The 26,157-nt window shown below is 39.2% G+C and overlaps 2 protein-coding genes across 2 annotated transcripts; both read right to left on the bottom strand.

Annotated features, from left to right (window-relative positions):
- Positions 1–6,597: 6,597 nt before the first annotated feature.
- Positions 6,598–11,160, bottom strand: LOC306743330 (taste receptor type 1 member 1-like; the record flags this gene model as incomplete). The annotated part of the gene is made up of 6 exons (XM_079225834.1): positions 6,598–7,526; positions 8,566–8,686; positions 9,066–9,272; positions 9,509–10,234; positions 10,397–10,694; positions 10,982–11,160. 6 exons carry the CDS (start codon positions 11,158–11,160, stop codon positions 6,598–6,600), a joined length of 2,460 nt encoding a protein of 819 aa, XP_079081960.1.
- A 3,638-nt stretch (positions 11,161–14,798) lies between these two features.
- LOC306743329 (taste receptor type 1 member 2-like) lies at positions 14,799–23,708 on the bottom strand (the record flags this gene model as incomplete). Its single annotated transcript, XM_079225833.1, has 8 exons — positions 14,799–15,718; positions 17,050–17,173; positions 17,542–17,745; positions 17,883–18,608; positions 18,816–19,113; positions 22,722–22,789; positions 22,894–23,141; positions 23,276–23,708. The coding sequence occupies 8 exons, from the start codon at positions 23,706–23,708 to the stop codon at positions 14,799–14,801; spliced, it is 3,021 nt and encodes a 1,006-aa protein (XP_079081959.1).
- Positions 23,709–26,157: the final 2,449 nt, after the last annotated feature.

The raw sequence follows: 26,157 nt of genomic DNA, 5'->3' as shown, positions 1-26,157 counted from the left end.
ACTGTAAGAATGACCTCAGCCAGTTCAGATGAGATTGTTATATCACACAGGATACACAAGCAAATACATACAAATTAAATTAATTCCACCCAATATCTTTGGTTTATGCTAAATGACCACCTCCTCTTTCAAATGATTGCATGAGTGAACATCGGCCCGCACACGTGATTTGAAATAGGAAAATGAACATGATAAATGGCCAGGGCTTTCACCAGAATTTGAATTTCTCCTGACTGAAACACAGAACTCCTTATTCTGTGTGGTAAAGTCAAATCAAACTTTACTTGTCACAAACATTGATATATAAGTATGTGTATTGCCATGGTTCCAGATAGTAACATTTGCAAAGTGTATATGCTAACTAAAACATCATATGGAGACCAAAATACTGTCTGTTAAAAAGGTATTATATGTTTGTTTTATTTTCAAGAAAATGACCCCATTACTGTGACATTTTGTGACACTATTCTGAAAGGTTTTCACAAACAATAGTGGTAGTTTAACTATATAAGAAATGTTAATGGACAATGAGGTGGGAACAGCACTTCACTGTAGTATTTGGTCCAAGCAGTTATTGCTATGATATGTTTGCACCTTCATTCCAAGAAATTAAAATTAAAATCAACATTCTGGCATTTTGTTTCCTGTATGTTCAGATGAAGTTTGACTTTGTAGATATAGGTCTATTTTCTTTGTCTCTGTTATCCATCTTAATCTTAAGTAACGTACTGTAACAAGCTCCTGTTACTTCCCTGAGTTTCCCCCCAGCACCAATGACACAAGCACACTCGAGGTATTGTTTTGCAAATACTTTTGTTGTGACCTGCACACGCTGGCAGACTGTGCCTCTGCTCTCTTCTCCTCTCGCCTCCATTCCTACTGAGCTTCATATAGGAACAAGACACAAAACACCTGATCAGTTTCAGCTGAGGCCAATTGGGGCTCTTCCTGTCTCCTGTTCTCTGAGCTGTTCCTCCTCCAAATTGTTACACTAGAAGTAAGAATACAAATGTATTGACAATTGAGGACACTTAAGACTTACACGTATATTTAAGATCAAGCAGTATAGACTATACTGCTTGATCTTAATAATAATAACACATTTAAAGTATAGTTTACATTTAATCTTCCAGTTGTATATGCTTTAATCCATATGCCAACAACATTATAGGGACATTCTCTTGTATTTAAGTGAAAAGAAACTCATCACGTGTGGGAAAAAACTTCAACCGTGCCAGGAAGTCTTCAGGTCGTCCAACACATTAATACTTTTCAATGTTATGGATACTCCTTTCAATGTTGAATGAATTGGACTGGATTCGGTCAAGTTCAATACAATTATAGATTCACTTGTACCTCGTTCAATTTATTTACTTATTTCCACCCCTTTTCACAAACTCCAGAAAATTCCACCTATGTTTACTACCATTTGTGTAACCACACTTCTTTGTTATACATCACAAGATAACAAAGTAACATCCTCAGGTATCTATTGATTGTTTCTGGTGTTTTCCCCAAAAGTTAATAAAATATAGGTTACACTCTATAATAAACTACACGCTATTTAACATTAGTAAAGCACAGTGGCGGGCCGTGCGTTATCGACCAAGGCCTTCAGTGACGTGAAGTCCACATCAGGTGCGGACTGAAAAAAAAAAGAAAGTGTCCCAGGAGTTACTGTCAGACCGACCCTTATTGAACATGACGCGTTGTCCGGCACGTTCATACAGACTGTCATACGCTCACTCTGCTATATGGACGATTTTTGTGCACTATTGGTGGAGGTCACATGGGGTGTGGACCGACCTGCGGAGCTATTTTAACCACTTAAGACGAGAAAAAAGACGCTTTATTAATGTTTACTTATTATTAATTTTATTAAACCTCTTTAAAACTCTTCTCACAAGGGTTACGGTATTGTAGCAATGTAAATGAAATTAAACAACCATGTAGTTGCAGAGATAATTAAGGCGCCGTTTTCAAAAACTTTCTTCTTTTTTTCTCAGAAAATGAGGCTCTGGAGGCTTGGGGAGCAAACAGCGGACACTCCGTGGAGCAAGCCTCCAACCTTGCCGTTGCTGCGTCATTAAGTTCAAATCAACAACCAGTCACATTTAGTTATACCAAAACAATCCAACAAAACTGCGGCACTAAGACACTGCACACACACACACAACATCTCCAGCAGCTGCTGGCAGCTGCTGGCACCTTGGCGCCGGGAGAGCCGAGGCCCCAACGCCGGCTCCTGCTCGACCAGCAGCAGCAACAGCACAGTGGCTTGTTTATGATTAAATGCGAATGCAGATGCAAAAGCAGTGACACAACCAGCATTTCACTCATCACATGCACATAACCCTCCGTAACCCTCTGTGCGAAAGACGTCATCATTAAATCCACCATGCAAGTCCATTTCTCAGGCTTCAGCCTGAGATTCTAGCTTCTAGGTTGTATGTTGTAGTTAGAAGCTAGAACCTACAACCTAGAAGCTTCTTTCGCTGACAGAAGTCACGCTGCCCCACTGACCAATCACAGCGCACGTTAACTCATGGAACACTGAGGTCATTTTCACTCGATTTTCTCGATTTGACATAATTTCTTAAATTCACCTTTTAAGGCACTTTCATATAAGATATTTACCCATGTTTTACATCATAAATTATCGAATCATGGGACCTCTGGTGATTCCCACCCCTAGTAAACAGGGTCCGCGTTGTCAGGCTACCACGACAGCATAGGTGCTGGTGGCTGGAGCGAAGCTGCATGTTGTCCACTGCTGCAGATGTTAATCCTCTCTGTAAAATAAATGACTACTGGTCACTACTAAATTCACTGAAAGAAAGTTACGATTGCACACCAAAACAGTAACAGAGATCCAGCAGGGACTATGATCAGAGCATGAGCTAACTGTGCTAGCGGCTAACGTAAACACACTACGTGCGTACCTGCGTTACGCCAGACTCGAGCAGAAAGGGACCAGCTAAATGTGCTCACTCTGCTATCGTAAATATGCTATTGGAACACAAAGTTTAGTATCTAAATACACTTACCCATCTTCAAATGGATCCCTTCTGTCTGCATCTTCCTTTTGGTCGCGGGAGTCCTCTTCCTCGTTCTGGTGTAGTATTTCGTCTGACGAAACTTTTTTTGGTACAATGTCATATGACACACTGCTGCTCTTTTCATTGTCTTATGGCAGGGGTGGCCAACCAGTCAGAGACTAAGAGCCACATTTTTTTACTGTGTTACCGCAAAGAGTCACATCATGCACATGGGCACACATGAACATCACCCCATCCCCTCTTCACCCTCCCTCCCCCAGTGAGCCAAAAATGAAAATGTCTCAATTCAGGCAAAGAGCCGGGAGCCGCGGGTTGGCCAGGCCTGTCTTATGGGCTTAGAATGCTGCTGGGCTCTGGCTGGGCAGGCACCCGGAAGCAGGAAGTCTCCTCTCTCTGCCAGACGTAAAGTCATGTTTCTGCGATATTATCGCGGCGCTATGAACGTCGAGAATGTCATACCGCGAAACCGTGGCCCCAGTGGGCAGAGATTTAATGGTCACACGGGCCCTGTGGCCAAACACACGTTTTATAATGCTAGCAGGCCTCTACATATAGTTTAACCAGCTCTCGATTGCACAGAGAAACAGAGGTGAAATGTGATTGGATGAGCAGTCTTAACAAGCAGCCTGAAGACTAAAGGCAGACTGAAGGCAGAGCAACACAGGAAGACAGGAGCTGTGCAATGAGAAAATAAGCTAATAAGGAAAAATAATTGTAGTACATGTAGTGTATTTGTGAAAAACAATTAAATTATAAAATAGCTATAACTTTTATATTTATGAAAAAAAATAATTTAAATTTAAACTTTGTGATTCTGTTAGGCCAGCAGAGAAGGCTTAGCAGGCCCTGACGGCCCGCCACTGGTAAAGCATGAGTAAACACTTAATTCATCATTTATAAAGCATTGTTCCAACATTGTCACGAACCGGCTCTAGCGCTATGACAAGACAAGAGGGAGACGCAGCGTTCAATGCAAAACATAGTTTATTCACTAAATAAGGTGGGTGGCTTAATCCCAAAACAGATGGAAACAGTTAGAAATCATAATGCGCTTCGCCTGGCTGGCCACCGACAAATAACACCCAGCGACGGAGAGAGAGCTGGCCGTCTCAGAGGCGGAGCTTTATCCCCGCAGAGCACCGGGCCCAGGGGCTTCTCATTAGGCTGTTCTCCCCCTCCTGTTACCTGTGGGGTGCAGGAGACAGACAGAGAGACAGACAGACAGGCAGGCAGACAGACTAGGGAACCATTAACTCATTAAAATGCAATTCATGAACACAGTTATAAATGTTTTATTCTTGATTAATAAGCTTGACTATTATGCGTCTCATGGTAATAATAATAACAATAATAATAATAATAATGCATTTTATTTGTTACACACTTTTCATTCAAACGAATCTCAGAGTGCCACAGAGCCTATATATAAAAAATAAAAACGTAGTTACAACAAACTATAATAAAAAAGAGCTGGCAGTGATTTAACACATCAAAAATGCCTTCTTGAATAAAAAGGGGTCGCACTTTATAATAACTATATACTGTTTAGGATTAGTAAAGCATGAGTAAACACTTAATTTGTCATTTATAAAGCATTGTTATAACATGAATACTGATTGATAACTCATAAGTATGCAATTCATAAACACAGTTGTAAATGTTTTATTCTTGATTAATAAGCTTGACTATTGCATTTCATGATTGAGTTTTCATGCACTAATGGTTAACATGTGCTTTATAAATGTGTAATTCATGATTAATTCAGGTAGTTACTATTTTTGTGTGATCCCATCTAAAGTGAGGACTATCTATGCTTTACAAAGCATTAATAATAATAATAATAATAGTAATAATAAATTGTATTTTTAAACGCACTTTTCTTTCAGAAGAAACTCAGAGTGCCACAGAGCCAATATATAGCAAAACAAAAATAAAAACAGTTAAAACATGGTTAGAGCAACCCCTAATAAGAAGTAAAAATACAGTTTAAAAAAAAGACAAATGAATAGATGACAATGTACTAACACAAGGTTAAAAATGCCTTCTTGAATAAAAAGGTTTTTAGACCAGTCTTAAAAGAGTTCAGTGTCTGAGTTGCCCTTAGGTGGTCAGGGAGACTGTTCCAGAGGCGCGGTGCTGCCGAGCAAAAGGCCCGATCGCCCATGGTGCGCAGCTTGATGTTGGGACCCGGATGAGCGAGCGGCCTGTAGATCTGAGGGTGCGGGTGGAGGTTTGGGGAGTGATGAGTTCTTGTAGGTAGGGAGGTGCATGTCCATTTATGCATTTATGGGTGAGTAGTAGGACTTTGTATTCTAGCTAGCTAGCTAGCAAGCAAACAAGTCACAGCTAGCTAGCTAGATACTCATAATAAATAATCAATAATATGTATGTGCCAGCAACTACGAAACATACTCAATACTCGTGCCACTGACGGGCATCGGCCACATCATATGGATGTTCTTATCACTTTGTGTTGTGTCTATTTCCCTTTTCTGTTGAAAAGATAACTGAGACTTTTGTCCGGTTTGCAATATATATTACTTGATTTACAAATGGGGAATCGATCATTTATATAGTATGAAAACCCAATCATGAAACAAATAATAGTCAAGCTTATTAATCAAGAATAAAACATTTATAACTGTGTTTATGAATTCCATACTAATGAGTGTTCATGTTGGAACAATGCTTTTTAAATGATGAATTGAGTGTTTACTCATCATTTACTAATGTTAAATAGTGTGTAGTTATTATAAAGTGTTACCAAAATGTATCTAGCCCCAATGGTCTTCTTTATTTATTAACCTTATTTTGGTTCAGATGAAAACATAAGCTCATGCTGTATCTAGTGTCTCTCTGTGTCTTACACAATGGCTTTCTAAGTCTATTGTCATGCATCAGCTTCTGCTTTCAAACATCCCTTTACATGTATATTCATCATAAATTCCACATCACACAACAGCCCTTTCTCCTGTGTAAGTACAGCAGTGTTCATGATCTGATGAGTAGTTCAGAATTGCAGAAGTTTAGATTTTGAAGCAGACCATTTTGCAGATTTAGATTCCTCACGAGATAATTTATTTTACATGTGAACCGTGTGGAATACTTGGAAGCCAGAAGGGTCTTGCATTAAGGGCACCTGTGAAGATACTCAACTGTGCAGGTCTCATAAAGGATTTATTCAACATTTTAAGAATGATGTTTTTTCATATTCTTGTGGGAAATCAGATGAGAAGATTGATACTGCTGTCAATATAACAATAGTATTAATCTCCTTACCAAACTGAATCCAGGGACATGTTGCCCACCATCTCCGAAAAAACTCAAAGGGTATCTTGTTCTTGCTCATTTCAAGTCCTCATTTATTTCTATAATCCTCAAAATAAAAAAAAACAATACAAACAAGCATAAAGCATTAGTTTACAACTATTGGAAGAAAAAACTAATCGAGACAAAGATTATGATTATATGTACTCTAAGGCTAAATTATTAACAGAAGGCTTTTCTGTGTGTAGAGATGCATATTTACTGGAAGCTGCTACTGGCTAATTGTTTTGGTATAATTCTGAATGAGACCTTGGAAGTACTCCTGCGTATTTCTGTGGGGTTGAAAAATGATGATGTAGCATTTTGGGAGGAAATACCACAGCAGAAAGGAGTAGAGACTGGAGAGTACTGCCAGGGCGTTAAATGTTTGGATGTACTTGCCATGGTAAAGTAAGTACTCAGTGGCAAAGATGACCCAGGTGAGGATCAGCAGGAGCAGGCAGAAGGTTATTGCTTTGGCTTCATTGTAATTTTTAGGAAGGTCTTTTCCCATGTATGAGAAAATAAAGCAAAGGGAGCACAAAAATACAAGTAAAACCACAGGACCAAAGGATGCTTTGAGATTAATGTCACAACCAAGTATGATTTTATCTGGGTACTCAAGTGTTTCATTGTAGGCCTTGGGAGGGGCAAAAGTATAGCCAAAAAGAAGTAGGATTGCCTGAGTAACAAATGCCACAGTGATGACCAGCCATTGTCCATGATATTTCATCCACCAAGTATGGAGCATGGGGAACTTGGCGGCTATTTTGAAAATGCAAACAATTTGAAAAGAGCGCACCACAAAACATGCGAGACAAACCGTGTAAAACAAGAGAAATGGTAAGAACCTTAAGATACAAAATGAAGTGGATGGCTTACCAAAGTAAAAGAACACACTAAGACTACACAGACTGAGGCAGCTGAAAATTAGGAAGCACATTGGTCCTCCAGCAGATCTGACAACAGGTGTGTTGTAGTTGATGGCAAAGAGAACGGACATGGCAAGTGTGAGGCCCACCAAGACCCAGGCTCCGATCATGATCACTATAGCCCCGATGTCTGTGAATGGAACGTACTCCACCACCCGCAGATTACATGACGTACTTCCTGGTGTAGACCATTCTGTTTCCTTACATTTGATGCACGTGTAGGGATCCTCTGTTCAACATGAGCAGGACAGATTTACAATAAAGTTAAGGTTACTGAGATAAAATTATGTTTGACACAAAATATCAGACAGCTGAGGAGGTTACCCTTTTTCTCTTTTACACTCTTTCATATGTTTACCTACAATAATGTATTGTTAAAATCACAATAATGTACTGTTAAAATCAAAAGAATGTTGCATGATGGTAAACAAACTATACTTGTATAGCTTTTCTAATAGACCACTCAAAACCCTTTATGTCATCATTCACCCATCCACACATTCATACATGGCATGCACAGCCTGCGGGAGCAATTTGCCAGAATCCCCCAGAACTAAAACGCATTCGTTTGACCAGAAATTACGTTTGACCAGAAACGTATTTCCTCCCTGATTATGTTTGTGTTTGACGTATTACAAATCCATTGACCGGCGCGACGGAGGCTGTTGCCGGCCTCACACCGGCGGCCAAGCGGTCTTCAGACCGGCCCTGTTACCTGCTTCAGACCGCCCCTTTTCTTTTCCTCCGCAGAGTTTAGAAATTCAAATATGCTTAAATTCACGGGGACAGCAAGAAAACAATAACACAAACACATGATTATAAACGTATTTGTAATACGTCAAACACAAACGTAAAAACAATAAAACTAAAATACCTGTATAATCAACGTATATGTGTTTAATCAACGTATACGTGTATAATCAACGTATTTGTAATACGTCAAACACAAACGTAATCAGGGAGGAGATACGTTTCTGGTCAAACGTAATTGAGAATGCGTTTTGGTTCTGGGGGAAAGTAATTTTTAGGAGACATTTTTGTGATCCATAAGAAAACAGCAAAAACTTTCATTGTCATTTTTTACTTATTAGGCTTTAGATTAGATGTAATTGCATTGGTCAGAGGAGTGGAGATCGAATCCTATGTAGATGTTTCCAATTAACACACAACTATTGTTAAACCCTATCAGTTTTGGAAAAAATGCTTCACAAAAATCAGAAATTAACTCTCGTCAAGGCCACTGTTTTTACTAATTTTCTTCCTCTCACCTGTGATGTTGATGTAAGCTCCATCTGGACAGATTTCACAATTAAAGCAGCATTTGTGGATTCCATCATGTTCTTTTGCAAATCCGACATCACATTCTGGGGAACACAGTGAAGTCGGCACCTGTACACAACAGTTTTAGATAAGGAAAGTAAGGGAAGAAAAGAGAATAGTGCGAGGGATGGAGGTAAACAAAAGGGGACTGACTGTCACAACAGTATTTACAACTTTTACATTTCTCAACAGTATTTGTTCTGTGCCAACATCCTGGCACTGAATAATATGTTTTGACATCCACTAAACTTTCACCATGAACAACCACCACCTGCATATTTCCTTGATTAGCCACTGTCACTGTTGTTAACAAAACTTTTTTTGTATACACACGCACACACCCATGTAGAAGGGAGGAAAAATAAAACAATGCATTTTTAATCATCATACTGTTTTAGGTCTTGACATACTGCATTACGCCACACATAATGAGAAAAATATGACTTACTTCTCCCTTTGTGTACCACTGAATGTTGGTGTTGTTGATGAAAAAATGGACTGATGGGTGAAATCTATAAAAGCCGATATCCTCTGCATCACCACTGTGGTTCCAGAAAACTATAGAATAGGATCCGAACTGGGGGTCACCATTCTCATAAAATTGGATACTTTGATTTAAAAGTGTAAAGTTTGACTTCATCAGCTCTTCTAGAACCTGATGTGGGTACAAAAAGTTAAAATGACCATTACTTAATTTGATTTCACACTGATCAAATACATGTCTTGCCGGAGATTTGAATGCCAGGCAACTGCAATTATACTTTGAGGATGTTAAGTTGTATATATGTGATGACAAAACATATGTGGCCAATATTTTGAATTATATTAGACTTCCATCATCTACAGGTTAAAGCTGTCATACATATAAATGTGAAAAATTGTAAAACTTACCATATATGGGTACACTGTAATATTGCCATTACATTGATCAACTCCACACTGCAAGGTATTGTGTAAGGCATGAGCGATGGCATATACAGCAGAATAAACAGGAAAATTAAAAGATGGGTCCACAGCGAGGATTTCTTCTGGACTCAGGTTGCTGCAGTTGCAAACCTGATTACAAAACATATTTTGTTCTGCATTTTTACAGTGAGTCTGGTTTTTGAAAGAATAAATGAAATCACTGAAGCCAGGTATTGGCACCACTGGCTGAGACACTCCAAGCACAGTTCCAATATTTTGGATTCCTTTCTCTTTGTGAAGCTTCTTGTTTAAGGACCAGGTGTCCCCAGCTATCCACACCTTGTTGGTGACATTTAGTTGTATTGCTGATTCAATGAGAGCTTCAGCAATCAATTTTGGAGCAAAACCAATAATGACGTGTATCCTCTGTGCCTCGATCTGTTTGAACATTAGTGAGGTATTTGTATTGTTGTTGAGTCTGTGGGTGTATGCCAGGCAAATCTCAGTAGCTTTAATCCTCTTCATGAACAAATCCTTGCCATCTTCGCCAAAATCGTCATCACTGTAAAGAAAAGCCACCCAGTGCCAGTTGAAGTGTTGCACAATGTTAACAATCACGTCAATGATGTTTTTATTGGAATGCACTGTCCGTAGGAAAGAAGGATATTTTTCTATCTCTTCAAGGGCAGAGTAAGCGGCTCCATAACTGATCTGATAAAGGGGTAATAGAGAGATTGTCATCATTTTCAGTAACATTTCTCAAATGTAACATTTGAAGTTGTTTCACAATTTTAAAAAATTGAAATTGTTACCTTAGTTTAAATTACTGATTTCATAGGGGGAATATCAAAGCACAGTAGTTTGCAAACCTACCATAGGAATATAATCCTTCATGAACAGTGGAGCTATAGTTAGGGTGTCGGTGCTTGAAAAAGGGCCGACCACTGCCATCACTTTGGACACATTCTTGTGTGGTTCGCCCCAAGGTTGGATCAAGCCGTCGGCTGAGAAGAGTTTTAAAATGCCTGGAAAATTATGTGTATCTGAGCAGTGGTCAAATATATCATAGCCCAGAGATACATTTGGCAGGAGGTTTGTGGAGTTATTGATTTCCTCTACAGAGAATCTCATTAACTGAAACTTCCGATAACTTGACAGACTAAAGGGTTGACTGTGAACAGAGAATGGACAACAGGAAAATAGGATTAACTTTGTTAACATTATTAGTCTTCAGACCTCTGTCCAGATATGGAAACTATAAAAGGGGATTTTTATTGAACAAGGACTAAATTCAGGTTTAATATAACTTTGATAATTTTGCAATTATTGGATTAAGTTGAGGGGGAAGCCATTACCATTGACCCAGCATCTGAGGTAAAGATCTTCAATGTTACATTAAGAGTTTGTCATTAGTTTAAACTTGATCAGTTATTTACCGAAATGTATTATGAAACTTACCTGGAGCAGTCGATGGCTTCGGGTCTGTCATGGTAAACCGTGACACTATGATGAATATCAAAAACTCCACCTAACAAATAGTCTCCATCCAGCTGAAACTCTGAGGCTCGGACAGTGCATTGAGTCAAGGCATGTAGAAAAGCTCGCAGAAGGCACAGAGAAGCAAGGACATGTTTCATTGTTGTAAATACCGCTCAGCAATCTGATGTGATTGTAGCCTCAACCTTTTATTAAGCAATGCTCATAACCACAAACCCTCAGTTTTTATTTCCATGCACTTGGGAATGCATGCCAGCAGATGTCATAAATGAAGACCTGTAATTGGTTGGAGGAAAATACACAAATCAGTATGCAAAAAGTATTTAAGCTGCACAGCCTCTGTAATGATTACTCAGAGTTTAACAGTATTAAGATAAAGTAAAGTCAATACCCTGTCATAGAGCCACAACAGGTTTGTGAACCTTTCAGAAGGTTCTGTATGTCTGCATTATTGTGATCTAAAATGTGATCAGATACAGATTCAAATCCCAAAACTAGATAAAGAGGGCCCAGATATACAAATAATACAAAAAGAATGACACTTAATCATTTAGCAAAATTGTAGTTAGCAGTCCTTGACTAAGACTTAAACCTGAAGAAGTCCAAGTAGTTAGGCTTGGCACCCAGTGGTGCTGGATAAAGTGGAATTTACCCTAGAAGATATGGACAGAGTTGTTGCATCTCATTCTTCCTTCCATCAATATTACAAACTCTTTCCTCATCTGCACACTTGTACACAGGGGCTGTCATAGGATCCCAGCTGTAAACTTTGCAGCAGGACGGACACAGTAGTGAACATATTGATAGGGTGTGAAACAGCTTTAACCCAGGGCCAATATCGATTGTACCACGGCATGGTCTTGTTTGCACCTTAAAGCGTGAGAGGTGGATAAATAACTTTAGCTTAACTAGACCAGTCCCCTTTGCTCAGAAGGGAACCAAGTATGTCCCATCTAAACCCAGTCTACAGCAAATGGCCCGGTCACATGGGTTGAGATTAAAATAAGTTATATAAGACATTCTCAACATGAATATAGCAGCAAACAAATATTTTTGCTATGTAAAGACCTATACTATTGGTGTCACAGTTGGCCCTATCACCTATCTGTTGCCGCTTTTTCTTTCACCTTAGTACCTCTAGCACGCAGGCCCAGTACTCAAGAGGACACATAATTAGCATGAACGTGTGAAAGTCAGGCAAGGTTTTATGCATACAGTCACTTGTTGACACAGATACATGAGCCTAATGGTACCCATTCGGAAACTGGTTGCACTCGGAAGTCTAAATATAGGTGACGTAGCGACTACTCACAGGGATAGTTGGTGAACTAATGTAGTTGGAGGATCAGTGTGCCAACAATTAGGAGGTTACTCCTTGATAAATTTTTTTTTTTAATTAAGTGGCTTGTAAAAGTTTTACTCTAGAGATTATGTGTGGATTACAGGGATGAAGTACAGATGAGGTTGTAAAATCGCACATGGCCACAAGCAAATGCACACAAATGTATTCATTAATTCAACCAGGTATCGTTGGTTTATGCTAAAATGCTACATCCTCTTACAAATAAGCTCTGCATGACTTAAGCTTTGACCACACAGTTCCTTTGAAAAGAGATCATTTGCATCACTCGTTGGAGGACAATGATAGATGGCTAGGACATGAGCTATAGACTCACCAAAGTTTGAATTCATGCAACCTGTTGATGCGAGGGTGAAACTCCTTGTGTGTTATATGCCTTTCTTTGCCAGGCGGACCAATAAAGACAGATGATCTGATGGCTACCTTCCCACTTACGGTCAGGTTACACTTGAAACAATTTTCGAGTGCTCATATAACTGAGTACAAAAGTGGTATGACGGTAGAGGTTTTAAGGGCAACCCATTTCAAATATGTATCTTTTTTAATTTATATGAAAGAAAAATATTAAACAGTGCAACTAGCATTACATTAAGATATAATCACATTGTATTTCTAAAAATGGTGCCTCCATATGTCCATGAAGATACAGAAACATATTGATACCGACAGAGAAAAGATGGTAGCATACAAAAGGGCTAAGTAACCTTTATGTATTACTCCAATGAGGTGAATCTTAAATGTGCATTAGAACAAAGTTCTGCACAAACTACAAAATCTGAACAACATCGGCACAAAAACTGACATTATGCACCCGAATATGTATCTCAACAGAAAACATTATGTTCCACAGTGCATTCACAGTGTGCCTGTAGTCTAACCTATAAGCCTCACAGTGAAGTGGCACCTTCAAGTGGTGACATGTTGTTATAGTAACCGCCAAAAACTGAAATCACATGTCCAATTTTAATTTGATCCCTTACACTGTTGTAGTGACTTAAACAAATATCTTTAGCTTCCTGAAAAAGCACTTTCAGGATGATTATTTCTTTGAAATGATGCAGCTGTAAGGTCTGCAAAGGTGGACTTTGATAAAGTGAAGCAGAACAAAGTTAGAGAGGGTTTTAGTTCAGAAAATTCAGACGAGGTCTCATTTGGGCCCATTTGGGCTATTTGAATGCTATTTGAATTTTCAAACAAAAGTACAGCTGTTTTGGGCTTTTATAAAAAAGAAAAATCATAAACCTATGATTTACAGTTTAAAATAACAATCACTCAGTTTGACCCCTTATGGGGGATTGGTTTAGATTTGGTTAAAAAAGGCGGTTGCTAACAACTGGCTACGTAAGACTGAAAAACATTATCACGCAAGTCATGCGAACACGGTGTAGTTTATTGTTTAACATTAGTTTTTTTACTTCTGGCGATTGCATTTACGCTTACAAATTACTTTTATTCTAGTTTATTTGTGAAGACTATCTTGGTGAACAAAATGTGTAAGTATCATAAACAGGGTTCTTACGGTCATGGAAAACCTGGAAAAGTCATGGAATTTTAAAATGGTTATTTCCAGATCTGGAAAAATCCCAAAAGTCATGGAAACGTGTTATATTAATGTGTTCATGACGTTCATTTACGCTGAGTTTGAAATAATGAATATGCTTTTAAAAGAAAGACGCTCAAAATATAAGCACGCATACATACAGGCATCTATATAAATGTTTATTCTTTTAATCAAACTATTGCCTCGTTCATTTGTGTTATTTAAGGTTTACTGTACACTTTGGAATTCTCATTGTTAGTTTAAATACTACATTTTCTCACTTTTTCATGTTTACACCCAGATTTCACGAAATGTTTGGTCATGGAAATTTGGTTTAGAGTCGTGGAAAAGCCATTAAAATCCATTGGTCAGAATGTGTATGAACCCTGATAAAGTTTTGTTTGTTTCAGAGGTTATGTTTTGCAGTTACCACATTGTCTCATTTTCAGGGGAACCAGGGGAATGCTAACTTCTGGGTTGTCCATCAAATAGACCTTAATCCTGCAGCACTATATCATGAATATGTTCTATATACATGCTGATGTTAGCATTTTGTTCAAGGCCCTGGTGCACAGTGTCACAGAGCCCTTAGCATGGATGTGATGCTAACACAACATTACGAGAGCCTCTTGTTTAAACGTTATTGACTGTACATTGTTATAGTTCCGTTCAATATTCTTACACCCCTGAGTAAAACAAACCAAATATAAACAATCAACCTAATTAGGGTACAACAAAACAGGGACAGATTTATACTACGGTTTTCTACTCTTTAAAAAAAACATATTATTGTGATTTAATTAAGAAGTATTCAGGAGATCGGAAGAATAGCTCTTCTTGTGTTTATAGAACACATATTTGCTGGAAGCTGCTACTGGCTAATTGTTTTTGGTATAATTCAGAATGAGACCTTGGAAGTACTCCTGTGTGTTTTTGTATGATTGAAAAAGGATGATGTGACATTTTGGGAGGAAATACCACAACAGAAAAGAGTAGAGATTGAAGAGTACTGCCAGGCCGTCAAGCATTTGGATGTGCTTGCCAGGGTAAAGTAGCTGAACAGTGGCAAAGATGACCCAGGTGAGGATTATCAGGAGCATGCAGAAGGTTATTGCTTTGGCTTCATTGTAATTTTTAGGAAGGTCTTTTCCCATGTAGGAGAAAATAAAGCAAAGGGTGCACAAAGATAAAAGTAAAACCACAGGACCAAAGATTGCTTTGAGATTATTATTACAACCAAGTATGATTTTGTCTGGGTACTCAAGTCTTTCATTGGCCTTGGGAGGGGCAAAAGTATAGCCAAAAAGAAGAAGGAGTGCCTGAGTAACAAATACCACAGTGATGACCAGCCATTGTCCATGATATTTCATCCACCAAATATGGAGCTTGGGGAACTTGGCAGCTATTTTGAAAATGTAAACAATTTGAAAAGAGCGCACCACAAAACATGCGAGACAAACCGTGTAAAACAAGAGAAATGGTAAGAACCGTAAGATACAAAAGGAAGTGGTTGGTTTACCAAAGTGAAAGAACACACTAAGACTACACAGACTGTGGCAGCCTAAAATTAGGAAGCACATTGGTCCTCCAGCAGATCTGACAACAGGTGTGTTGTAGTTGATGGCAAAGAGAAAGGACATGGCAAGTGTGAGGCCCACCAAGACCCAGGCTCCGACCATGATCACTATAGCCCCGATGTCTGTGAATTGGACGTACTCCAACACCCGCAGATTACATGACGTACTTCCTGGTGCAGACCATTCTGTTTCCTTACAGTTGATGCATGTGTAGGGATCCTCTGTTCAACATGAGAGATATAATGTGTCAATAAAGTTCAGGTTAATTTTGAAAAATCCCCTGTGGGTAAAGAATGATTAAACAGTTCAGGAAGCTGTGTTCGACGTTTAATTTGTGATACTGCATGAGCAAAACTGTAGCCTGAAGTTAATTTAGTGTGGCCATCACAGGTGGTAACGCAGAGATCTACTGTGTATATGTGCAACGTGTCATCCAAGCAAACAGTATAAACAGAACTATATGCTTCTGTGGTGTCTGCTGCTGTTCGTGAATGTGTGTTTGGGAGAATAAAGCCTTACTTATACTTTCTTCAAGAACGGTCGCCGGGCATTAGTTGAAGTGGAATCATACCGAGGTAACGTTTATATCTTTGAAATTCTGCAGATTTTTCCTTGTAGCAAACTGACGTTCTCAAAGTGCCTCAAAGTAAAAAGTTGCCCATCCGAGTCTGCCTAGTTAGAAAATGTTGGATGTGCACATACAGTTAACAATCTGACACTCCTGACCCTCAGGGATGCGACAAGCATAAATCAAGCCTAACCAAGAATTGAGCTTCACTTTCGCTATGCATTTCTGTCTGCCACCGGGCATGATTCTGGGAAAATGAAGGCTGGCAGAAACAAGCGTTTATGATCCATTGATAATCTAAACAAAGACATTTTAGAAAGGGTGGCGTTTCTAAAATGAGCATTGGCTAAAGTTACTGTATTCTGTTACGTTCAAGAAGTTGAAATACAGACAGTTTAAAGTTGCAAACCCAAGGCTAACGTTATTTTACAATAACGATCTTACGAATATGTATTGTTAGCCTGCTGTATTATCCCAAACTCCTGGGTTGAATCAAATGAAGCAAAAAGCTATTTTGTCTGCAAAACTGAAATCCATTATAGGCCTACACAGTATAGAACAAATTAATGGAGCATGAGAAGTTTGTATACCTACCTCCTTATATTTCTGTATAATGATTTGCTGAATTAAAAACTGATTGTGGTTCAGGTTGATGAAACTGGGTTTTGGCTGACAGGACCAAATTGAAAAAATATTTGACAGTTACTACGCCCTCTCAGAGTGTCCAGTGTGCAGAGACACTACTCTGGTAAAGGCAGGTTAGCCATGCGCTGTCCACACAACTTCCCAGGAGGGAAGATGGAGTCAGCGTGGATTGGATGACAGAAAGCTCACATGCTGCTCACATGTTGCTTCTGTCTCTCTTCCAATGAGGATTCCCAGTAAGCCATAATACAGTCTGAAAGTCTTAAATTGGCTCACATCAAGACCAGAATGACAGCACTGCTTTTACTCATTTTCTTTCTCTCATGTAAAATAATTTGCCTGTTTTGTTGATATAAGTTCCCTTCTTACAGATTTCACAGTTGAAGCAGCATTTGTGGATTCCATCTGGCTTTTTTGAAAATCCTACATCACATTCTTGGGAACACAATGAAGAAGGCACCTCCTGTACAATACAATTATTCAAAAGACAAGTAAGGACAAGCACAAGATAACACCATGCGGAGTGGAGGCAAATTATAGATAAGTGGCGATATTTAGGCCTACAGCTTTAAAATGTTCTAAATGGGGATTTGTAGTATGCAATCAACACTGAACATAACATCTAGATGTCCCCTGCAAATGACACCATGGACAACCACCATTGGTTTATGTTTCTGATATTATCTTTTGGTCCCTGTCACAGTTTTTTCTGAATAAATGTGCACATGTGCACTCATCCACACACACATCCTTGCAGGAGTGGGAAAACAAACAAAGTGTTTTTGAATAAACATATAGCGTATAAATTCGTTGTAGGGGAAAACAACTTACTTTTTCCTTTGTGTGCCACTGAATTTTGGTGTTGTTGATGAAATGGAACGTTGGGTGTAAATTATAAAAGCCAATCTCCTCTGCATCACCACTTTGGTTCCAGAAAACTATTGAATAGGATCCATAGTTGGGGTCACCATTCTCATCAAATGTAACACTTTGGTTTAAAAGTGTAAAGTTTGACTTCTTCAGCTCTGCGAGAACCTGATGTGGGAACACAAAGTTCAGAGAAATTGCATAAGATATTGACAAGAATCAGATGGTGAGAACAAATTATATAATATATATATAGTTATTGTAACAAATATATAAATGTATTGTTAGATTATGTGTATACCTACCATATGTGGGTATACTGTAATATTGCCATTACATCTGCCTGATTCACATTGCAAGGTCTTGTGTAAGGCATGAGCGATGGCATACACAGCAGAATAAACAGGAACGTTAAAAGATGGGTCCACAGCGAGAATTTCTTCTGCACTCAAGCTGCTGCAGTTGCAAACCTGATTATAAAATAGATTTTGTTCTGCATTTTCACAATTCTGCTTTTTGGAAGAAGAGATAAAGTCACTGAAACCAGGTATTGTCACTTTTGGCTCAGAAACGCCAATTACAGTTCCAATATTTTTGATTCCTTTCTTTTTGGGGAGCTTCTTGTTTAAGGACCATGCGTCCCCTGCTATCCACACCTTGTTGGTGATATTTAGTTCTATTGCTGACTCAATGAGAGCTTCAGCAGTCCATTCAGGAGCAAAAACAATAATGACACCTATCCTCTGTGCCTCGATCTGTCTGAATATTTGGGAGTGAGCTGTATAATTTTGATTGAGGCCTTTGGTGTATGCCAGGCAAATATCAGTGTCCTTAATCCTCTTTATGAACAAATCCCGGCCATCATTTCCATAATCATCATCAATGTGAAGGAATGCAACCCAGCGCCAGTTGAAGTGTTGCAAAATATGAAATATCACTTCTATGACATCTTTATTGGGAGGCACTGTTCGTAGGAAAGAGGGAAAATTCTGCTTTCTTGAAAAGACAGAACTAGCAGCTCCATAACTGACCTGTCAAGAGAAATGGAAAACAATGATTTTCAGTGACAAATTATCAGACTTAACATTAAAACACATTTTACAATTAATTGATAAGAACATATATATTTTAGGAGTCGTAGAGAAATTGAAATTATTTTTCAATTAAAAATCTGTTGAAATTTTAAAAATTGTATGTGAAGCTGTTTTTGATTCCTTGATGTATCTGAAAAAATGTACCATAGGAATGAGATCCACCATGAACAGTGGGGCTATAGTCATGGCCTGAGTGCTTGTATAAGTGCCGACCACTGCCATCACTTTGGACACATTCTTGTGTGGTTCGCCCCAAGGTTGGATCAAGCCGTCGACTGAGAGGAGTTTAAAAATGCCTGGAAAATTCTGTGTATCTGAGCAGTGGTCAAATATATCATAGCCCAGAGATACATTTGGCAGGAGGTTTGTGGAGTTATTGATTTCCTCTACAGAGAATCTCATCAACTGAAACCTCCGATAACTTGACAGAATAAAGGGTTTACTGTGGATAGAGGAAGGAAAGTGAGATAATTTTAGAATTAGTTGCATGATTCACTGCCAGTACAGACACGTACACCTAAAACAAGATTATAATGGAACAAGGACTGAGGTCAATAATGCAGGCTGTTCTTAAACTTTGTTACGAGCTATATCCGCTGACCTAAAAGCAAAGGCAAAACTTGAATGTGTAATCTGTCATTTATTAACACCAAGCGTGCATTATTTTCAACCTCAGAAAATATACAAAAATATCCCTTCAGACATATTGTAAGACTCACCTGGAGCAGTCAACAGGATCTGGTCTGTTTTGTGCAACAGCAGAACTATCATGATGAACATCAAAAAGTCCAGCCAACAAATATTCTCCTTCCAGCTGAAACTCTGAGGCTGGAACAGTACATTGAGCCAAGGCATGCAGACAAGCTTCCAGGAGAAGCAGAGAAACCAAGAAGTGTTTCATTGTGCTAGTTAGCCGACTGTTTACCATCTGATGTGAGCTATGGAATAGGAGAGCATATGAGTTGTCAGAAATGCAAACAATACACAAATCAGTAGACAAAATCATCCAAGCTGTCACTACAGTCCCTGTGATAGTGCATTCAACACCTTCACCTACTATACATCTCATGTTGCCTTGTTCTAAAATCATTTGAATAATGTTTCCCTCTGAACACTCTACCCTTTATAGTGCAAACAGGATTGTAGATTTTTTTGCATTTCATGAAAAATAAAAATAAATGAAACATCACATTGTCTCCAAGTATACAGAACATTCAAGTGGTCTGTCAGCTGTCAATACCTATCGGAGCCAAAAGCCGGCCATGGGGTCAAAGGAACTGCCTCCAGAGCTCAGAGACAAAATTATATCGAGGCACAGATGTGGAGAAGGATTTAAAAACATTTCTGCTGCATTGAGTGTTCCCAGAAAGGAGCACAGTGACCTCCATTACTCTTAAATCAGGGGTGTCAAACAAATTTTTCCCCTGGACCACATCAGCATTATGGTTGCACTCAAAGGGCCAGTTGTAACTTGGGTTGGGAACCAACCCTACAACACGTCCGGTATCTACCGGACCGAAAAGCAACGCAGATTTCGGTGCTTCCTTCCGGTGCCTGAGCCGATTTAAATATTTTTTTTTTACACTACTCTGTAAAGTTGCACGGTATATAGATACTAAAAAGGTAGCGCGGTACCCGCACGCTAAAAACGATTATTAAAATAGCGCGGATCAGAGCACACTCGCTGCTCTGCTCTCTGTCTGCCTGCATGCAGAGCGGGACTCGAGGGGGCGGGGCTTCAAGCGCTCACACACACACAGCGCACGCACACAGAGATCGCTGCAGACACGAGCACAAGCTTTTGAACGTCCATCCTCAGCTTGCTGGAACAAATCTCTCCAGTTGATATTAATGATGACGTGTAGTCCAGTAAAGCAGCAGTTTGTAGAATCCAACAGTGTCTGAGTTCTGTTGCACCAGTCCCATCAGGCCACCTTTTTAAATATATATTTTTATAGTTCGGAGCTGTAGTTTGAAGTCAAGTGTTTTGTATGTACTTATTTATTTATATCTATAGTATACTTTAAACAGTTCATAATATTGTTCAATTTGAAAAAAAAAATTGCCTTGGCAATAAAAAAGTATCGGTTCAGGCACCGTTTAGGCACCGGTATCGTTTTAAAAGTATCGGTTTAGCACCGGTATCGGAAAAGGGTTAAGAAACCCACATTACTATCAAAGATCAAACTTTAAAAAAAAGAAAACATAGACAAAAATCTTTGTGCATCAACTTTGTTCAAAGGTTTTGTTGTCACAGTTGAGAAGGACATATATCTGGTCCAACAAAAAATTGTTGCTAAGAACATGTGTGACAGATTTTGGGAACACCTGCTCACAAACCTTTAAGTTGTCTAGGGCAGCGGCCCCCAACCTTTTTAGAGCCACGGACCAGTTTTGTGTCAGACAATATTTTCACGGACCGGCCTTCACGGTGTGGGCGAAAAATATGACGTAATAAAAATGACGTAATAAATATGACGTAAATGATACGACCGGCCTAAAGACAATTATAAAGTGCATAAAGATACAACTCACCATTACGCCGAATTAGTGGGAGTGTTAATGCGTGCTAATTATTGGATGCCTGGTGTAGCCTCCAGAAGAACTCAGTTCAACAACTTCTCTCGTTCTCTATATTTATTTACTAAATGATCACAAGCAAAGTACTCAGCGCTGCAATTGCAAAAGCAGTGAGTGGTACAGCCAACACGCAGGTTGGGTCCAGAACCACTGCCCCCCAAACGGAAGTGGGGCCTTTCATACACAGGTTATCGTCACAGGTTCGTCTCGCCTCGTCCTAACATCTGATTGGCTCTATCCTGTCAAGAGGAGGAGAATCCCGTGTTCTCATCTTTTCTCACAAGACTGGACCGTGCAACGACCCGTCTGCTTCACTAATGTCAACATACTGATAAACAGTTGTGAGTGTTGAAGTGCGCAGGCGTGTGACTGACTTCCCTTGAGAACTGGACCTTTCATAGACACAACCAACTCCAGCTGCATAGCTGTGTTATACTGACCTCGCTGACCTGAACTTTAATAGGCATGAAGAGTAATGGAGAATATCTGCAGAATATAAGGATTCATATTATCAATCCCCCTTTTTACATAATTTATTATGTAATAAACAATAATATGAAGCTCCAACCATGGACTATATCAGTTCATAACTATGTGTGTTAATTATTTAACAGACTGGAAATCTCTAACAGACATGGGTTACATCAGTTCATAACTCTATGTGTGTGTTACTTAACAGAGTGGAAATCTCTAAACAGACATAACAGCACACCTATGTTATAAATGTTTTTATAGAAAGCTAACATAATTTTGGCATGAAGAGTAATGGAGAATATCTGCAGAATATAAGGATTTATATTATCAGGAGCCTTGAGCTTGTTTCTCTGCTACGAGCCGGTCCCATCTCGGGGTGACGAGAGAAAAAGACCGACCACCGACGTCTGTTGTTTATGTCCAGTCTACTGACTCTACTCGTGACTTAAACCTTTATGTGCACTCTGGAACGTCATTAAAACCCGCTTCACAAAGACAGGATGTTGAAATGGAGGCAGGGTTTTAGAGCTTTTTTGGCGATCTCAAGATACTCTTCCTTGATTTTAATCCAGAACACCGAGTTGAAACAGACTTTCAAGTTTAATTTTTGGGGTAACGTATCACGGAACCTCTTGACATGTGTCAAGAGGTTACGTTTGACGCACAGATGAATGTATCCGGTCATTTTTCAAAATAAAACATTTTTCCGACTTTTCTTCCATAAATTCTTTCTATGCAGCCTGGTACCAAGGGACCCACTGACCGGTACAGGCCGCGGCCCGGGGGTTGGGGACCGCTGGTCTAGGGCACACCTGCTCAAATACCTTTATGTGGTCTGGGGCATACCTGCTCACATACCTTTAAGTTGTCTGAAGCACACCTGCTCAAATACCTTTATGTGGTCTGGGGCATACCTGCTCACATACCTTTAAGTTGTCTGGGGCACACCTGCTCAGATACCTTTAGCATGCACTGCTAGGAAGCTTGTGGGATTACCAGTGCAGGGGGACGCTCAGCTCAATCCTCCGTATTGTCCCCACCATGTAAAGCTTTCTTTTCAGCAGCTGCATGACGAGGGCATGTGATGTAAAGAAGTTGTCACAGGTGATTGTTTTCCCCCGGAGAACTTCTGTAACGGACAACTTGCATGCCCTGATTGTTTTCTGACTGCGCACCAGCAGGTTTGCATAGCTGGACCTGGCATCGCATGCTGCCCATATTTTTGTATCACATATTTCCTTGGTTTACACTGGATGTACTGTTTGAATGGATGGCGACCTTTGAAGGGGACCAAGTGCTCATCCACAGTCACATCAGTGCCTGGATCGTACATCAACAGCAGGAGAGACATCCACTTGTCCCAAACGTCTCCAATGGGAGCAAGTTTGTCTTGTGCACGGCGATCTTCTCTTGTGTCTTTATCATTAAATCGAATCAATCTTGAGATTTTATGAAACATCTTGAGTGTCATGGTAGCACTTGGCATGCCATACATTTGCTGTAGCTTCTTTACTGGATCGGTACACACCAGCGAGAAACAACCAACCCACATATGCCTGCAGGTCCACTGGATCCATCTTTCTCCACATGTTGCCCCGCCTTGTTTGTCATGTTCAGCACCACCTCTTCAATAGGCGTGAGCAGAAACAGGTCAAGAGTGGACTTCATGTCATCAATATGAGACCTTGAATATGCGGTTGGACCATGGTGGCATGTCTCCCTCTCTGCTCTCTCTGCTGTCAACATGTGTTGTCCGTCACTGGGAGGGATGGAAGACCAGATCAATGTTTCATCCTTTGACTGGAAATATTGTCTATCGCAGCTAGCTGGGTCCTCTTCCTCCGATTCTTCCACATCAGTTGATTCTTCCTCTCCATCATAATAAGTGCAATCCTCCACTTCTGACACTTCTTTCAATTCAGCTTCAGATCCTACCTCATCACCATGTTCATCATGCTCCTTCACTTCATACCCATCTTTCATTTGTGTAGCGGGTGATGTGGGGGCTTCTTCAGAGGAAGAAGTAGCATGTGGTTGTATGTTGGATCTATCACCTCATCATTATTTTCCTTCTCTTCTGACCCTCATTCCTCCTCATCATCTCCTCCTGGTCATTCTTTTCCACAACATGGTTAACAATTTGCTCACAAGCCTCCTGTGCAGTACAGTGCTTCCGCCTCATTGTGCTGCCTGTCTCTCTCTAAAATGGGAAAGGCCCAACACCTGTGAGAAAAGACCTGCTTTTTGTTATTGCTGTTGTTGCCCTAACCTTTGCTTGACCCCACACATCAAACATCCAAGATTAAATATGTTTTGGAAAGCAAATGGTGTGACAAGTTGCACCACTTTGTGCTGCAGGGTCTTTTTGACCCCAGAGGACAACAGATGTTATCAAATTGATAAATCACCAATAATTCAATCAAATTACTTCAAATGTATTATAATCATGAAGAGCATAGTATCGAAAAAAAAACATTTGATGAATAAAAAACATATTTTGATCGCAAAAGATTTCTTTTGTGGTGAAAGTGACCCCAGGACAACACAAGGGTAAATAAAAGTGGAGAAACCTTTGGCTCTGATCTCCTCCATTGATATCTGAAAAATATGATGCTGGCACAAGTATGTACTGTTTGAAGGGCACAGCCTCTTTAATAGCATTTGGAGTAAAACAAACATGACACTGAAGTTGTTAAAATCAAGTTTTTGTTTATAACTATAGCACAGGAAAATGATAACATGCAGTATATGAGAAACATTTAATTCATCCAATCTAGAACCCAATTAACCAGTTCTGCTTTCATCAATTTCAACTGAAATGGATTTAAACACTGAAACAGTATGTTGGTTGAAAGAAAAAAAAGAAAAGAAAAATAATGTCAAAGAAATTTCATATTTTCAAATAAATAAATAAATAAATTATATATATATATATATATATATATATATATATATATATATATATATATATATATATATATATATATATATATGCAAATCCAACAGACAACCCTTTGAAACAAACTTTATACAGGAACATGTTTTGATCCCTTACTACAGTGCTGATCAAAGTTTAATAATGACAGGAGGGGGGGATTATCTTTCATTATTATTGTAGTAAGAGATTAAAACATTTTCCTGTAAAAAGTTTGTTTCAAAGGGTTGTCTGTAGGATTTGTGTACATGCCTTGTCTTTCTTTGCCTGACGGACCAATAAAGACGGATGATCTTATGGCCACCTTCCTATTTACGATGAGGTTACACTGGAAACAATTGTACAGTGTTCATGTGTCCATGAAGATACAGACATGGACAAAAGATGGTAGCATACAAAAGGGCTAAGTAGCCTTTATTTATTACTCCAATGAGGTGAATCTTAAATGTGCATTAGAACAAAGATCTGCACATAAACTACAAAATCTGAATCTGTACAACATCGGCACAAAAACTGACATCATGTGATAATATGTATCTCGACAGAAAACATTATGTTGCACAGTGTATTCACAGTGTGTCTGTAGTCTAGCCTGAGCATCACAGTGAAGTGGCACCTTCATGTGGTGACATGTTGTTATAGTAACCCCCAAAAACTGAAATCACATGTCCAATTTTAATTTGATCCCTTATACTGTTGTAGTGATTTAAACAAATATCTACGTTTATCTGAAAGGCACTGAGGGGCAAAGGGGAGAACTTTTTGGACATGTGTTCTCTGCCACAAACAAATCAGTGTCCAGTTCGTTGTTTCTCTTTGAATCTGTTGATCCATTTATTTACCTTTACATTGTCACCACAGCATTACATCAGCATTGTTCAATCTTTCATTGTACCACTGAATCTGAGCATTCCAGTCACTTGTTGGTCTCACACCAACAAGTTCTGAACACACCATGACAGGATAAGACATGGCCATAAACTGTTAGCTTCCTGTCCACACACCACTTACCTATATGCATATTTACATGTACTGCTCCCACTGTGTTCAATGGCAGAACTGATGTATAAATTAAATTCCCCTTGTGTTTCCCTCAAAGACAAAATAAAGCAAATAAACAATATTATGGCTCCAACAACTGTTTTAAAACTGCTTTCCATGTGAATATCAAAATCGGTGCAGGTCTTAACAGAATTAACTTTATGTGGATGAGCAACACATAATCTCACAAGAAAAGTACAATGAAAGATAAAGGTGTGTCACAGAGCCCTTAGCATGGCTGTGATGCTAACACAACATTACGAGAGCCTCTTGTTTAAACGGTATTGAATGCATATTGTTATAGTTCATGTCAAGATTCTTACACCCCTGAGGAAAACAACCATAAACAATCAACCTAATTAGGGTACAGGGTAACAGGGACAGATTTAAACTATGATTTTCTAGTCTTAAAAAAACATATTGTGATTTAATTGAAAAGTATTCAGGAGGTCAGAA

Source organism: Taurulus bubalis (genome assembly GCF_910589615.1).
Source record: "Taurulus bubalis genome assembly, chromosome: 11".
NCBI classification, from domain to species: domain Eukaryota; kingdom Metazoa; phylum Chordata; class Actinopteri; order Perciformes; family Cottidae; genus Taurulus; species Taurulus bubalis.
Note: the sequence above shows the minus strand (reverse complement) of the source record. Positions and strands in the feature narration are given on the sequence as shown.